The 15,466-nt window shown below is 46.4% G+C and overlaps 1 protein-coding gene across 1 annotated transcript; it reads left to right on the forward strand.

Moving 5' to 3' along the window:
* Positions 1-199: 199 nt before the first annotated feature.
* Positions 200-2,626, forward strand: LOC102435663 (C-C chemokine receptor type 1). Its single transcript, XM_006097115.3, has one exon. The coding sequence runs from the start codon at positions 257-259 to the stop codon at positions 1,322-1,324; it is 1,068 nt and encodes a 355-aa protein (XP_006097177.1). The 5' UTR covers positions 200-256; the 3' UTR covers positions 1,325-2,626.
* The last annotated feature ends 12,840 nt before the right edge of the window (positions 2,627-15,466 follow it).

Raw genomic sequence — 15,466 nt, forward strand, 5'->3', positions numbered from 1 at the left:
CTCATTGCCAAAGTAATTGAATTCAAGAATATCTGCACTCAGTCGTTACTATCCCTTTCCTCCACTCACACTATACGGCAGAGAGGACGAGGGTCAACGTTTGGTCTCAGGGCGTGGTGCACAGGAGGCAGTCAGTAAAGAGTAGTCAAGTGATGAGGACATATAGTCACTACCTTGTCTTTGTTGTTTATATTCTGCTGCCTTGACAGCAAAGTCAATCCAGAAACCATCTTCCTGGTCCAGGGGAGAAGCCAGCATGGAAACGTCAACCACTCCAGAGGACTATGATATGACCACAGAATATGACTATGGGAAATCAACCCCATGCCAAAAAGGAGAGGTGAGGGCTTTTGGGTCTCAGCTGTTGCCCCCCTTGTACTCCCTAGTATTTGTCGTTGGCCTTATTGGCAACATCCTGGTGGTCCTGGTCCTCATGCAGTACAAGAGGCTCAAGAGCATGACCAGCATCTACCTCCTCAACCTGGCCTTGTCTGACCTGCTCTTCCTCTTCACGCTGCCCTTCTGGGTTGACTACAATCTGAAGGATAGCTGGAGGTTCAGCGAAGGCACATGTAAGTTGCTGTCGAGGCTTTACTACATAGGCCTGTACAGTGAGATCTTTTTCATGATCCTGCTGACCATCGACAGGTACCTGGCCATTGTCCATGCTGTGTTTGCCCTGCGGGCCCGGACTGTCACCTTTGGTATCATCACCAGCCTCGTCACTTGGGGCCTGGCCATCCTGGCTGCCATCCCGGGCTTCTACTTTTCTAAGATCCAGAAAGAGATCAGTCATTACACCTGCAGCCTCCATTTCCCTCACCAACACCTAAAACAGTGGCAACAGTTCCAGGCTCTGAAACTGAACATCTTGGGGCTGATTCTGCCCCTGGTGGTCATGATCGTCTGCTACACAGGAATTATAAAGATTCTGCTCAGACGTCCCAATGAGAAGAAGTCCAGAGCCGTCCGCCTCATTTTTGTCATCATGATCCTCTTCTTTCTCTTTTGGACCCCCTACAACCTGACTATGCTTATTTCTGCTTTTCAAGACGTCTTTTTTGTTGATGAGTGTGAGCAGAGCAAACAGCTGGACCTGGCCATCCAGGTGACGGAGGTGATCGCCTACACGCACTGCTGCATCAACCCCATCATCTATGTCTTTGTGGGCGAGAGGTTCCGCAAGTACCTGCGCCAGCTGTTCCACAGTCTCCTGGCCGTGCCCCTGGCCAAATGGCTCCCCTTCCTCCGCACCGAGAGTCTGGAGAGGACCAGCTCCCTGTCCCCCTCCACTGCAGAGCAGGAGCTCTCTAATGGGTTCTGACTAAGGCCCCTGCAAGAGGGGCCTGGCAGGCCCGCTGGTGGAGAGGAGGCAGCTGGGCTGTCCCCGCCAGACCCGGACCACAGGCACAGCGTGGAAAGACGGACACCCCCTAGGGTTGAGGTGGTCTAGACTAAATCACCTCTGGGGCTTGAGTCTTCTCCATGAACTTCTCCCTGGAAATGAATGAGTGAACTGTAGAACATTCCAGAAGACCAGACAAAGGGTGCCAGTGCAGGGCTTGGGCCCAAACAGGGTTTCAGATTTGTGAACATTCACATTTGTAAACAAAGCCACTGAGCATCCCCTCTCCTCTATCCCCACCACCACTGAACTTGCAGATAGTGATTTCCCACCGTTGACTTGGCTCAGAGGCTAGAGCCATTCGGGAGCCAGCAGCTGCCTCCACTGCAACCCCCACCCCACTGCAGGGTTTGAGCTCCTGGAAACCCTGAGAAACAAAGAACTCATGATGGAAGAACTTGAGATCTAATGGGAAATAGGATTGGGAAACTGATGTTGGCAGTGGAACTTCCCTTCAGGATGATTTTTGTATCCACAAGTAACAAACAGTTCAGGCAGTGGTCTCCACACAGACCGTGTGTACTTGTGGAAACAGCCATAGAAGGGAGGGAGTCATTATTCCCATGACCATTCCTTTCTTTCTGAATATTTCTGGAATCTCCCTTCCCTGTCAGTCGGGTGCTGGGGCAGGAGATTCTGATGGCTTTATGGCAGAAATTACTAACAGGCCAAAGGAGACCGGCTTGCTTTTCTTCCTCTGGATCTCTGGCTCCCACCTTGCGCCCATCATCAGAAAAATGACCAGTGTGTGAGCTGATGGCATTGAGGCTGGAAGACAGGAGACTGTCTACAGGCAGCATGGGGTGGGGACTCTGTCTTGATGTAGGAGGTTGAGAAGGCCCTAAACTCAAACTTATTTATCCTAAATGTCTAACACTTCACCGCTCACCAAGCACCTCCCATTTATCATGGCTCTGTTCCCTTGTTTCTAAGATTTGTATTTCCTTAAAAATCATTTTCCAATAACAAAAATTGTTTCTAGAAATGCTTTAAAACGCAAAGGGGGAAAAAACTCGGACATCAAAATCACCCACAAACCCCACTGCCTACAGGCAACCGCTGCACGTTTTTTTGTATACTTTCTTTTCGTTTGTTTTTTCTCTGGTGCATGTTTATGATTATAACAAAGATGGACTTTGGTACTCACCCTTCTGCTTGTTGTTTTTAAGTAGTAGTATGTGCGATTGCTCTTCCAAGTCAATAAATTATCTCAAAGCTTTGTTTTGGTGCCTGCACTGAATTCTACGGAACAGATACACTTGAACTTGCCCGTTTTCCCCATTTTTGCTTGCGCAAATCAATTCAATCCCACGTGGCAACTGAGGACCTGCTCCAGTCAAAGCAAACCCTGGGAGACACAGGTACAGGATGGAGGTCTGTTCTCGAAGAACCCTCTGCTCAGTGAGGTGGACAGACACAGGGCCACCAACAGAGCCCATGGAGGCCGTGGTGCCAGGACAGCCAAGGGGAGAAAGGCATGCACCAGTCAGAAAGCACCCTAAGGGACTGGGCACCCCACCTACAACACAGTGACACCACTGGGCTGCCCTCTCTCTTTTTAGACATGCTCTTACCAAGCTACCCTCCCATTTAGATGGGGACCTACTATGTGTTTTTTTAAATGTTTTTATTGATTTCAGAGAGGAAGGGAAAGGGAGCGAGGGATAGAAACATCAATGATGAGAGAGAATCATTGATCGGCTGCCTCCTGCATGCCCCACACTGGGGATCGAGCCAGCAACCTGGGCACTGACTGGGAATTGAACCGTTACCTCCTGGTTCAAGTGATTGATGCTCAATCACTGAGCAACACTGGCTGAGCGGGGACCTGCTATGTTTACAGGTTGTCTTTGTGCAAAGAAACTGGTACTACGAAGGTTTAGCAAACTTTTGTCTGGGGAGAAGGAGGTCACACTGCCCTAGGCTTTTCTTGACACAGCAATCCCACTTCCGGATATATATCCAAAGGATCATGATCTCAAACAGAAATCTGTGTCCCCTTGTTTATTACCGAATTATCCACAATAGCCAAGGGATGGAAATAACCTGTTAGCAGATGAATGGGGAAAATGGAATGACCCAAAGCCAAAGTCTCATTCTGAGGTTTTTAATGTGTATCATTTTATTTTATTTTTTCTGTGGTTTTTTTTTTGTGGTAAGATACACATAACATATACCATCTTAACCATTTTTAAATGCACAGTTAAGTGGTAGTATAAATACATTTATAATGTGCAACCATCACCACCATCCAGCTCCAGAATTCTTTTCATCTTGGAAAACTGAAAGTCCATACCCATTGAAAAATAACTTCTCACTTCCCACCCGACCCCCAGGCCCCATGGAATCGTGGGATCACGCAGTATTTGTCTTTTTGTGGATGGCTATTTCGCTGACAGTAATGTCCTCAAGGTTCATCCATGTTGTAGCCTACATCAGAATCGCCTTCCTTTTTGTGGCTGAATAATATTCCATGGTACGTATATACTACATTATGCTTATCGACGTATTCACTGATGGATACTTGACTTGCTTTTATGTTTTAGCTATTGTGAATAATGCTGCTATAAATATGAAGGTACAAATATCTCTTTGAGAACCAGTTCTTGGACATCCCAGGAACTACGAGTTTGAGGTAGTTTACAGTTTCAATATTAGACTGTAGTACATTCCTTTCAAAGTTGCTATATCTTTGCAGAGCAGTTTCCAGTGGTTTGAGAGAAAGCCGTGGAGAGCAGGAACTGAGGGTGACAGTATCCAGGGGATTCCAAGATTTGAGAATGGGGCTGTGCCCAACAGGTGTGCATATCCCACTGACACTGATTAATTAAAAATATAATCAAATATTATGTTTTCTTTCCATTTGTATGTATTTTCAAACAGAACTACACAAAAGCACTTAAGTTGTTTGGACCTAACCACTTAAGTGGAACAGTTTGGTGTTTCTTTTGGCCTCGGGGCACTGAGGGAAAAGTACTGAGATGGGAGGGACTCCGTGAACTGAGAACTGAGCTCCTCTGGACTAAGGACTTGCTTAGAAGCTGGAGTGTATGCGGTTGTGGGAGCTGGCACAACCGTATACATTGTCGCCTGGCATCCAGGACTGGGAGGGAATCTCTGTGGCTCAGCCACACAGGCAGTCAGGGAGGAAAGCTAGATGTGGACAATGGCGAGGACCAAGTGGAACCTGGCAGGACTAACCGCAATGCACGTGGACAATTAGGTCTCATGAGGACAAAGCGTGTGCATAGGGACCTGCAGGGAAGCTGCCCTTACCCATGCTGATGCCAGGCACCCAGCCCAGGACACAGGAGCAGTGGGACCTGCAGTCACTGTGGGGCTGGGTGCTGCCCAGCTCCCGCAAGAGCGGCCAGCAGGTGGACAACAGTGCGTGGAAGCCACCACGGCCCGGCACCCGCTTGCATCTTCAGAGCACGACATTGTTGCTTCACTCTTACAAATGGCTCGCTAATGATCTCTCCTGGCGGACACTCATATGGACCCCTACAAGCAAGGGCTTCTGGGAAATGTCGGTCCAGCTTAACTAGACTGACACTGGACAAAGCCACCAGAAAGGGTGATGTTCATTTTCATCTGTGCCCTCTTTCAGTGCTGTCCTTTAAAAAACAAACACACACATCATAAGAAAATTCTATTCTTTGTGAAAAAAAAGAAGTGAAGAAAGAGAGGGAAGAGGGGAGGGAAGAGCAAGGGGGAAAGTTTAGGAAAGAGAGAAAAGAAGATGAGAAGTTGTTTCTGAAAAGAACAAGTTTGGAATGAACATTTCAGAATGAGGGTTTGGTGTCAGTGGAGACCTGAAAAATGACACCCTCTGGGAACCAAAATGTTGGGTAGGATTTCCACAGTGTGCATGGGGAGCCAGGCGGCACCCGGGGTGGGAGGGATGAGCTGGCAAAAGGCCAGCAACAAATATTGAAGTTGAGACTGGCCAGCATGGCTCAGTGTTTGAGCATCGACCTATGAACCAGGAGGTCGCGGTTTGATTCCTGGTCAGGGCACATGCCCGGGTGGTGAGCTCCATCTCTAGTGTGGGGCATGCAAGAGGCAGCTGATCAATGATTCTCTCTCATCATTGATGTTTCTATCTCTCTTCCTCTCCCTTCCTCTCTGAAAGCAATAAAAATATATTTTTAAAAATATATATATCGCCGAAACCGGTTTGGCTCAGTGGATAGAGCGTCGGCCTGCGGACTGAAGGGTCCCGGGTTCGATTCCGGTCAAGGGCATGTACCTGGGTTGTGGGCACATCCCCGGTAGGAGATGTGCAGGAGGCAGCTGATCGATGTCTCTCACATCGATGTTTCTAACTCTCTATCTCTCTCCCTTCCTCTCTGTAAAAAATCAATAAAATATATTAAAAAAAAATATATATATATATATTGAGTTTGAGTTTTCTATCAGGAGGTGACTCACACTTTGAGCACAGGCTTTCTAAGATGGTATTTACATGCCAGGTGACCCTGGGTAACATCCCTCTGAACTTCACTTTTCACATTAATAGAAAAGTGTAGTTAAAATAGTGGGAGTTATAAAGACTTGAGATAAAGTCCTTGTCAGGTAGTACTAATTGCTCAGAACCCTCCTGTCCCCACAACTCCTATTGCTGAACCTCCCACTGCTCACCCCTCCTGGGTCTCCCAGGCCTCTTTCCGCCTGGTAACAGTGGAGCAAACCGGGTGGATTGCCGAAGAGCTGCCAACGGGGATGTAATAACTTAACTGCCTATGAGGAGCTGCTGCCCCAGAGTGGCCCCCATATTTTATTTTTACTTCTAACAACGTTTTCTGAAAAGGAAGTGTGAGTGCCTTTTCTTTGAAACAGTGTCACCCTTCAGTGATTTCCTTGTATTACTGTGATGCCCAAGACACCTTCAGGAAGCTGATGCTGTGGCCGTTCACACTTATCACTGGGGTCTGTCAGGATGACTGCTGAGCCCCGCAGGGCTTGCTTAATTCACTACTTGGTTCCTGAGGAGAGAAAAAGGAGAAGTCACCCTGGTAACTTCGATTCTGAATACGTGTCTTTGCAAAATTGCAGAAGTTCGAGCAGCTTCGTACTTCTGTTTTGTCAAAATTCAGGTTTTCTCTGTTTTCACCAGGAAGCAAGGCTGGGTGTTGTCCTGAAAGTAAATAGACTGGCATTACTAAATGTGACAGCAGAAAGGCTGCAAGGATGTTGCCCACAGCTGTGCCTGTTCTGAGAGAGAACTAGACACTTCCTGGAGGGCCGGCATTCATTTAAAGCAGTGAATAAAATGGACTGCTGCTTCCTGCTTTCTTGGACACCTTTTATATATTGAAGGTAAAAGGGGGAACAAAAAGAAGCAAACAAAAATCAGAAAACCCCAGGGGATTGGTCAAATAGATCCAGTAATGATGTTCTGGGGCCAGCTTGTAGCAGCCACAAGAACCAATTGCATGATCTCTTTCCCAACGCCATAATAAGTCATATAACATTGCTATCTTGGAACTGGACATGGTTAGTGTATTTACACCAGGGAAATTGGCAATGCTACAAATCAGGGCTGGGGTTTTTTATTTCTTTGTTCATTTTTTGTTCTGTTTTTTTGCTCATTTTGAGAGACAGTGGTTAAATATGAGGACCCCACTGTTTGTAGTATATTCATGAAATGGAATATTAAGCTCTTATCAATATTAACGTTACAGAGAATGTTTAATAATAAAATAGTATGTGTATGGGAAAGATCAACTTAGATCCTCGCCTCACACTACACACAAAGATTAACTCAACATAAGTCAGACTTAGATGTAAGAGCCAAAACAAACATTTAAAAGAAAACATAGAAGAAAACCTTCAGACTTTGAGGTAGGCATAGATTTGCCAAATGCAATACCAAGAGCATGGTTCATAAATGGGGAAAAAGTGAGAAAATGGACTTCATCAAAATTCAAAACTTTTGCACTTCCAAAGATAACATTAAGAAAATTAAAAGACAGGAAATAGGCCAGGAGAAAATATTTGCAAAACACATATCTGATAAAAATACTTTTATTCAATACTCACAAAGAACTCATACCTAACTGTGAACCTAAATGTAGTCACAAGTAAGAAAGAGGAAGATAGAGGGAGATTTGGCTACTGAAGAAGGAAAGGCAATGCAACAACAAAAGCAGAGACTGAAGTGAGGGGAGTCACAAGTCAAGAAATATGTCAGCCAAGAGATATTGAAAAAGACAAAAAACAGATTTTCCCCTGGACCCACCAGGAGGAACAAGGCCTGCCAACACCTTGATTTTAGCCTCATAAGATTCGTTTTAGACTTGTGGCCTCCACGACTGCAAGAAAAAAAATTTGTGTTGATTGATTACAGCAACAATAAGAAACTAATACAGACACCCTGGTCACAATTTCCATCCTTCCTGGAGCTGGTCATCCAATCACCATCCATCACTTTACTCCTTCTCCATCCAGACACTTGATCCCAAGCTGTCCTCATGGCATCTATTATTTTTAATATTTAAAATTTTATTTCAAGGATTTCTTGACAAGTATTGAATATTGCAAGACTAGGGTCAAAACTCACTCATGACTTTTAGTTCCACATTTGACCCTTTTGGAGGCTGAAAGACTCTTTAGAAGGTCATTTCGATGTGGCACTACCCCCCTGTTATAGGCCAACAGAAAGCCATCCACCCTTTTGCATCTTCTAGTAACTGGGAACTTGATTTCTTCTATGAATTTACAAAGAAAGTGTGCCCTTGTTCGGGCCAGCCAATCTCTAACTAGCCTGAGACCCAAGAACTAGACAACAGATGTTGAAAACAGAGGAGCATCTGAAAACCGGGATCAGAATTGAGACCTCACTTCTAACCACCCACATCTAGAGCATTTGACCAGCTACTTAGTATGAAGGAGCTACCGAGTTATATGTGTGGCCATCGTTGTATATGTGCCCCAACTGGTTGTTATTTTCACCCAGAAGTAATTTATCCCTTGTATTCTTTTGATCCTCCCCAAGTATTGGGAGAGTGGGGAAAGGGAAGTAGACTTCATTTGTTTTCTAAGTCCAGAGATATTCAGATCTTTGCAATCAATTTTCCAGAAAAGTGTCACAGGGTTGGTTCTTATTGTCCTAGTTGTAAGGTAAGTCTTTTCCACTTTTGACGTGGTCGCAAAGTAGTTGTTTCCCCCGAACTGGTTTCCATCCCAGATCTTACCATCTAGTTCTTGTGCATGACTGATGTTTTAAGTATGAGAGCATGAATTTACTTTCTTTCCTATGAAATCTCATCTTGTTGGTTTCAGTTCGGCAGCCCAGTTAATCAAGATCCATTGGAATCTTCATCTTTGCTGTTCACCTTTGCATTGCAGTCGTAACCCATGTTCTCCCTCTCAAAATTGACCAGCTGTAAATGCTTCATGGAAGGTTATTGTGTCAACTGTTATAAAATCAGCTCTGTAAGAAAACTAAAAATTTGAGCTGTATTCACTTTCTCTCCCTTGAGGAAGTCAAAGGTCAATGCAGTAGAGATAGGAGTAGTACAGAGTTCACTGGGCACTGTGGCTTTGGAGCCGTGATTACAGAGCAGAGGATCTTGGTGTGTACTCATGCATGTGCACGAAGAGCAAAAAGAAGAGGGCTTCTGTGAAAGAAGGGGATCTGGGAGGGTAGAACCAGCCCCTCGAGATGAAGACCAGGAAGAGTGGACACCAAGACGCCTTGAGCTGCCTTGTAACTACTTGCACGACGTTAAAGTTGTTATCTGCTCTGTTCTCAGGTCCCGTGGAGTGAAGGAGAGAAGGAACCTCAGCAATTCGAAGGCGCTTTGCAGAGAGGTCAACTCATGGAGAAGGGAAGCAGAGGCATGAAAGTGAGTGTGGGCAGAATGCAAGGCAGTTGAGGGAGGAAGAGGGTGCTTGGATCCCCAGCTCAGATCCTTAGGCAGAGCCATCCCTGTCCCCGCACAGGTGGGGAGCAGCAAGATAGGATGGAAAGCAAAGTTCTCTAAACTTTTTTTAAAAATTATTTTTTTATTGATTTCAAAGAGGCAGAGAGAGGGAGAGATAGAAACATCAATGATGAGAGAGAATCATTGATCAGCTGCCTCCTGCATGCTCCCTACTGAGAATCAAACCCTAACTTCCTGGTTCATAGGTCAATGCTCAACCACTGAGCCATGCTGGTTGGTCAGGTCTCTAAACTTTTGATGACAGGCTGCTGTCAATAAGTGTTGGGCAAGTATCTCCAGTGTGGGAATACTCATTTATTTGTTATGATATATGTGTTCCAGCTCCACTTTTCTTAGCTATGTGACCATGGGCAACACTTCATTTTCTCTCAGCCTTGGTTTCCTCATCTGGGAGGTGGATATTGACCTCAATATTCACGACAGAGGATGTAGAGCCTTGGGGAGGGTTCAGAGATACTTATACCACACAAAGAGTGTGTGACATCTGGGGATCAGTCAATAAAAGCTCATGTCTCTAATTATGACCAAGGAAAATGAGGAGGGGATTTGGGGAGTCCTGGTCCTCAGTCTAGTTCAGTCCTCCGTGGCCTGAGCAGGTCATGTTCCCTCCCCGGGTCTCAGTTCCTCCATTTACAACAGGAAGCCATTGGGCCCAGCACTGACATCGCAGAGGAAGCTGTAGACAGGGGTGTTAGGTCTGCACCGAAAGACATTGCGAGAGTTTAAGAAATTGTATTGCATTCTCTCACAGCGGGCTGAGAACAGTGTGTCGGTGTCAGCCCCAAGGGGATGGTTAGGTTCTCTTATGTAGGGTAGAAGTATGCAACATAGGGTCAGGGTGTGGGTGTGCCAGATGGTCAAGCAGAAGGAATGAAGGTGAGGGCACGAGTCAGTCAAGGGAGGCAGGGAGGAGAGTGCACAGGTCAGTCAGGCGGAGAGGAGTTCTTGTCTTGCAGACGCCAGCTGTCCGTCCCAAGCTATGGGAAAAGGCTTATAACAATGTATATTTCAGAAACATGTCCAAGCAGGAGAGATTAGGGGTAGTTCATCCTAACAAGGGGAACAATGATCAGGGATGTCCTGGGTCCTTGTGGGGTGAATAACCTGGTTCAGACTCAGTCAGATAAGCCTTAAGCAACGATCACATGATCTAATCAATTAGACTTTATATTTCCTGTCTCGTTCACGTGACCAGCTTAGGGTATGGTTGTCATTTGCTACAGTAACAAAAGAAACACCTAAAGCTTGCTGTCTTAAAATAACAATACTACTTATTATCTGGCATAATCCTGTGGGTGCTGAGGGGTTCTTCCGGGTCACGTGGCATTGGCTGGGTGCCGAGAAGGCTGGAAGGTCCAGATACACCCAGTGTTAATATTTCTCCCCCCCCCCCTTGTGCTATCATTCTCCTCCCCCTCCGTGTCTAATATACGCGTTATTTTCCTGGACAATGGGGAGGAAGTGGTAGATATCATGTCCTGCATACTTTCTAAACACTTCAGGGTGTATTTCCTAAGAACAAGGACATTCTTTTGTGTAGCCACAGAACAATGATGGAAATCAGGAAACTTAACATCCATCAGATGCACGGTCCATCATCACATTTTGCCAATTGCCCTGAAACAGCCCTTGGCAAGCTATCTCCCAACTTGGGATCCTGTTTTGCGTCAAGCTGCCACATCTCTGTTTCCAGCCGATTTTCACCTGGAAGAGCCCTCGGCCTTTCTTGGTCCACACCTGCTCTTTAGGCAAGTGGATTTCTGTGTGAGGGCTGGGGGTGCTTAGAGCCATCTCCTTCCTGCCACAAAGAGTCTATTTGCTCTTTGTCCCTAATCCTTCTGGGGGTAGACCAGGAAGTCCCACTGAGCAGCCTCGCCCTGGGGCTGAGAGAAGAGGCAGGGAATGTAAAATATTCCTCCTGTGCTGTTTTCTTGTGACTTCTTTCCAGCCAGGAAAATGTGATTCTGGTAACCCAGGCTTGTTCCCTTTTCTCTTTAACCACATTTTGTTACAAAAACAATATGCCGGCCATCATAAAGGGAACTTCCCAACAAGGACTTTCCTCTCTGAACCTGTTTATTTTGACATGTGCCGGTCTAGTGATGCATTTTGGGTTTTTTAAAATATATTTTTATTGATTTCAGAGAGGAAGAGAGAGATAGAAACATCAATGATGAGAGAGAATCATTGATCAGCTGCCTCCTGCATGCCCCGTCTTGGGGATTGAGCCCTCAACCTGGGCATGTGCCCTGACAGGAAGTGAAACCGTGACCTCCTGCTTCATAGGTTGATACCCAACCATTGAGCCACGCCAGCAGGGCTAGCAATGCATTTTATACACTTGAAGCCACTGTGCTATGCTTACATCCTCTGCTTTTTCACATTTTCTAAAATATGATTGTTCCCTTTCACTCCCCTCCACATAGGACACTCAGAATAAGATGGGGCCATGACCTCCAATGGCTTGGAAGACCCCTGCCTGTTCTCACCCCAACACGTGGCTCCTGTGCTCCCCACACCAGACCACCAGGCTCTCTCTCAGCTCTGCCTTTCCCTGCCACGGATCCATAGTGCCACCTGTTAAATGTCCCTCGGGGTGGCCTAAACATCACCTCCTGCTCTTGCCACCCCAGCTGCTCCCTCAGACCAGACCAGTCACTCTCGCTGATTCCAAGTAGCTGTTACCACTGTTTTGTAAGTGGGCTCACGTGCCTGCCTTCCCCCACTGGACTGTCATTTCCTCAGAGTCCCAATGTCCCCAGCACCAGGCTTACCACATGGAGGTACCCCCGGAACTCTGGGGGTGAATAAGGCAGATGTGAGGAACAGTATCAGAACCCTTTTACCCTGATTTCACTTCCAAGCCGTGCTCATAACACTCCTCTCTTTGAGCATCATGACATCTGCTGTGCCCCCCCACCCCAACCCTCCGCATTCCCACCGGCTTCACCCCCTGGTCTGACAGCTCCTTTTTTGGATTCTAAGTCTGTTTAACAAAGGTTCTTTGCTTGATCAAACTTGAATCAGGCTCCTGAACCTTCTCCTAGGCCCGTACATCAGGGCACTTCTTTGTAAAATTCGGTTTTTAGCAAGAACCCTGCAAGAACCCATCCTCGATATCTGATCACCCTTAGCCCCTGACTGGGTTTCTCAGGCTCCGCCACCCCCCTCACCAGCCTCAGCAAGAATCCTGTTACCTTGCTTTCGCCAGAACAACCCCCTCACCCTGGGCGTTTCCTGGTAGTAATTTTCCTTGCACTGCCCCCACCCATTCCTGGGTTATAAATTCCCACTGTTGTCCTCACTGCAGTGGTCCCTGCGCCCATTGTGATGGCTTGAACCAAGTGCTTTCACCCGTGTCAGTGAACTTGATCCCCTCTAACAATTCCATCTCCCCCGGGGACCAGCTGTGTAAAAGGTGCGCTACCCTTCCGCCCTTGAGTTTCTTGACCTCAAATTCTTTGTCCTCCCCACCCTTCAGCCACCCACATTACAAACCTTGTCACCTCCAGAATCTGCCTTACCAAGAAATCTTTAACTTAGCATCTCCCTCTCTGACCACAACATCCTACTGTTCCCACCCCCTCTTACCCTCCCTCAGTACATCACTCCCTCCTGTTTTCCACCCCGTCAAGATCTCTGGCAGCTTGGACCTGCTATTTTTATTATTATTATAATTACTAGAGGCCCGATGCATGAAATTCGTGCAAGGGGCTCAGCCCTGGCAGCCCCAGCTTTGTCCAAAAGGTCGTTCGGCTGTCCAGTCTAATTAGCATATTACGCTTTTATTATTATAGATCATTATTATCAGCCCCATGCTGTCTTTTTGTTTTGTCTTGTTTTTGTTAATCCTCACCCAAGGATATTTTTTCCTTTGATTTTTAGAGAGAGTGGAAGGGAGGGGTTGAGAGAGAGAGAGAGAAACATCGATGTGAGAGAGATATATCGATTGGTTGCCTCCCTCAGGGTGGAGCCTGCAACCGAGGTATGTGCCCTTGACCCGAACTCGACCCTACGACCTCTTAAGTTCGAGAGCCAACACCTTTATACTATGAGACAAACCAGTCAGGGCTCATACTGTCTTGACTTAATTCTTCCATCAACCAGACACATGGTCACTACCTCAGTCCATCTGGTCCCAATACACTCTACACGCTGCCCTTCTGGCACCTCTGCCTCAAGGAACCCTGGCTCTATCTAGCAGTTCCACTTCTGTATGGATGCTCAGCCTTCTAGAGACATTCCCCCAGGGGTGAAGACTCCACAGACTCATGGTCTCCAGTGTCAAGTCCTGGCTCTGCCACTTCAGGCCATGAAATGCTTGTTACTTCATCTCGGCAAGGCTTGGCTTCCTCACTACCAAGTGGGAATCAAGAGCACATGGCTCTCTGGAGTGCGGGGAGGATCGGCGGGGGCATGCAGCACACTGCAGTAAATGTGAGCGACAGCAATTGCCATCATTGCTGATGGCCAACCCTCCACATGAGGGCAAGGGGAGGTTTCTCTGAAACCACTCACAGCGGGTCCAAGCCTCCATCTTCCTTCTCCAGCCCCTCATCCCGCCTCTTCCGTGATCATTCACCACTCAGCTCCTCCTTCATGGAGGAGAAGAAGCCACTGGCATAGGTCTGGGCATTCTGTCTCATTCTCATTTGTCCGCACCCGCTGCCATTCCTAGCTCCATGTTTAGGATGTGCTCTTACCCTGCCCCTGCCCAGGGCTGATTCCCCTCCTTGGCCTTCAGGTGTCAACCTGCCCCTTTCCCTCGCATCGGCTTCCATCAGTGGGTCCCTCACTGTCTTGCACCTTCGACCTCTCCAGTGACCCCGTCCTTCCAGCAACAAAAAAGCGAGCACCTAAAGAGACGTCCACTTCTGAGAAGATGGAGTCAATATCCTTTTCCCGTTCCCTTCTCTAAGTACAACTAAAAACCCAGGGCGTTATAGATAAGACAAACATAGGAAGACTGAAAGGTGGAGAGAGGAAGACAGACTGACTACAGATCCCAGGACTAGAGGAAGTACACAGTGGTGAGTTACCTGAGTTTTCTTTTTCCCTTGTCTATCCCAAAATTGGAGCTGAAGAAGCCAGCAACCAGGACACACCAACAGGGAAGGAGGCAAAAAGCCCTGCTAGGGCTGCTGTAACAAAATACCACAGATTGGATGGCTTCGGTATTGGGATAATGCTTATCTCACAGAGGTAGAAACTGTTCCTTCCTCTTTGACTTTTTAGAAGAGTTTAAGAAGGATTAGTGTTGATTCTTCTTTATATGTCTCATAAAACTCACCACTTAAGCCACAGGGTCCAGGACTTTTCTCGGTTCAGAGATTTTTGATTACTCATTCAATCTCTGAACAAGCGTTATCTGAATACCAAAGCCAGATGAAGAGACAAGAAAACTACAAACCCATATTCCTTATGAGTATTTATTCAAAAATCCTCAACAAAACACGAATAAATCAAATTCAGCAGCATATTAAAAGGAGTAAATACCATGACCAAGTGGGATTTATTCCTGGAATACAGCTATGGTTCAACACCTACAAAACTCCGTCGACATAATATACCATTCAGGAACTGCAGCTACAGTGTTAATAAATCATTACAGGCTTTTCTGCTTGGTATGTGCTTCTTCCACATTTTGCATTCTCATCAGCATGTGACCCTTTCTGACTAAACGGATCAGCTGAGATTGAATTAATTCATTTATTTCAGCAAAAGCATGAGGATGTGCGTGCGGACGGATGGACCTCTCATTCACAGCTGACGGAGGTGCGTGGATGCCTGCTCCCTCTCTAACTATAAGAGGGTGTCTTTCTCTAACTATATTTTAGATCTTAAAATTGTTCATATCTTTTGACCCAGGAACTTCATTTCTAGATATGACCCTAAAGAACTAATCAGGCATATGCGTGCAAGAATATTCAATGTTCTACCAGCATTCATACTGAAAAGTGAGAGAGAGCTGAACCGCCTAACAGTATGTGTGTGGCTAAATCAATTGTGGTAAACCTGTGTGACTAACTGTATGTGGTTATTACAAATTATTCTAGAGAATCGGAATGATATAGGGAAGTACAATGCCATGCTAAGTGAGAAAAATGGA

Source organism: Myotis lucifugus, unplaced genomic scaffold, assembly GCF_000147115.1.
Source record: "Myotis lucifugus unplaced genomic scaffold, Myoluc2.0 scaffold_195, whole genome shotgun sequence".
Taxonomy (NCBI): domain Eukaryota; kingdom Metazoa; phylum Chordata; class Mammalia; order Chiroptera; family Vespertilionidae; genus Myotis; species Myotis lucifugus.

Bases quoted from the DNA above. Each gene is read 5' to 3' on its own strand.
- LOC102435663 (XM_006097115.3), top strand. From the start codon at position 257: ATGGAAACGTCAACCACTCCAGAGGACTATGATATGACCACAGAATAT.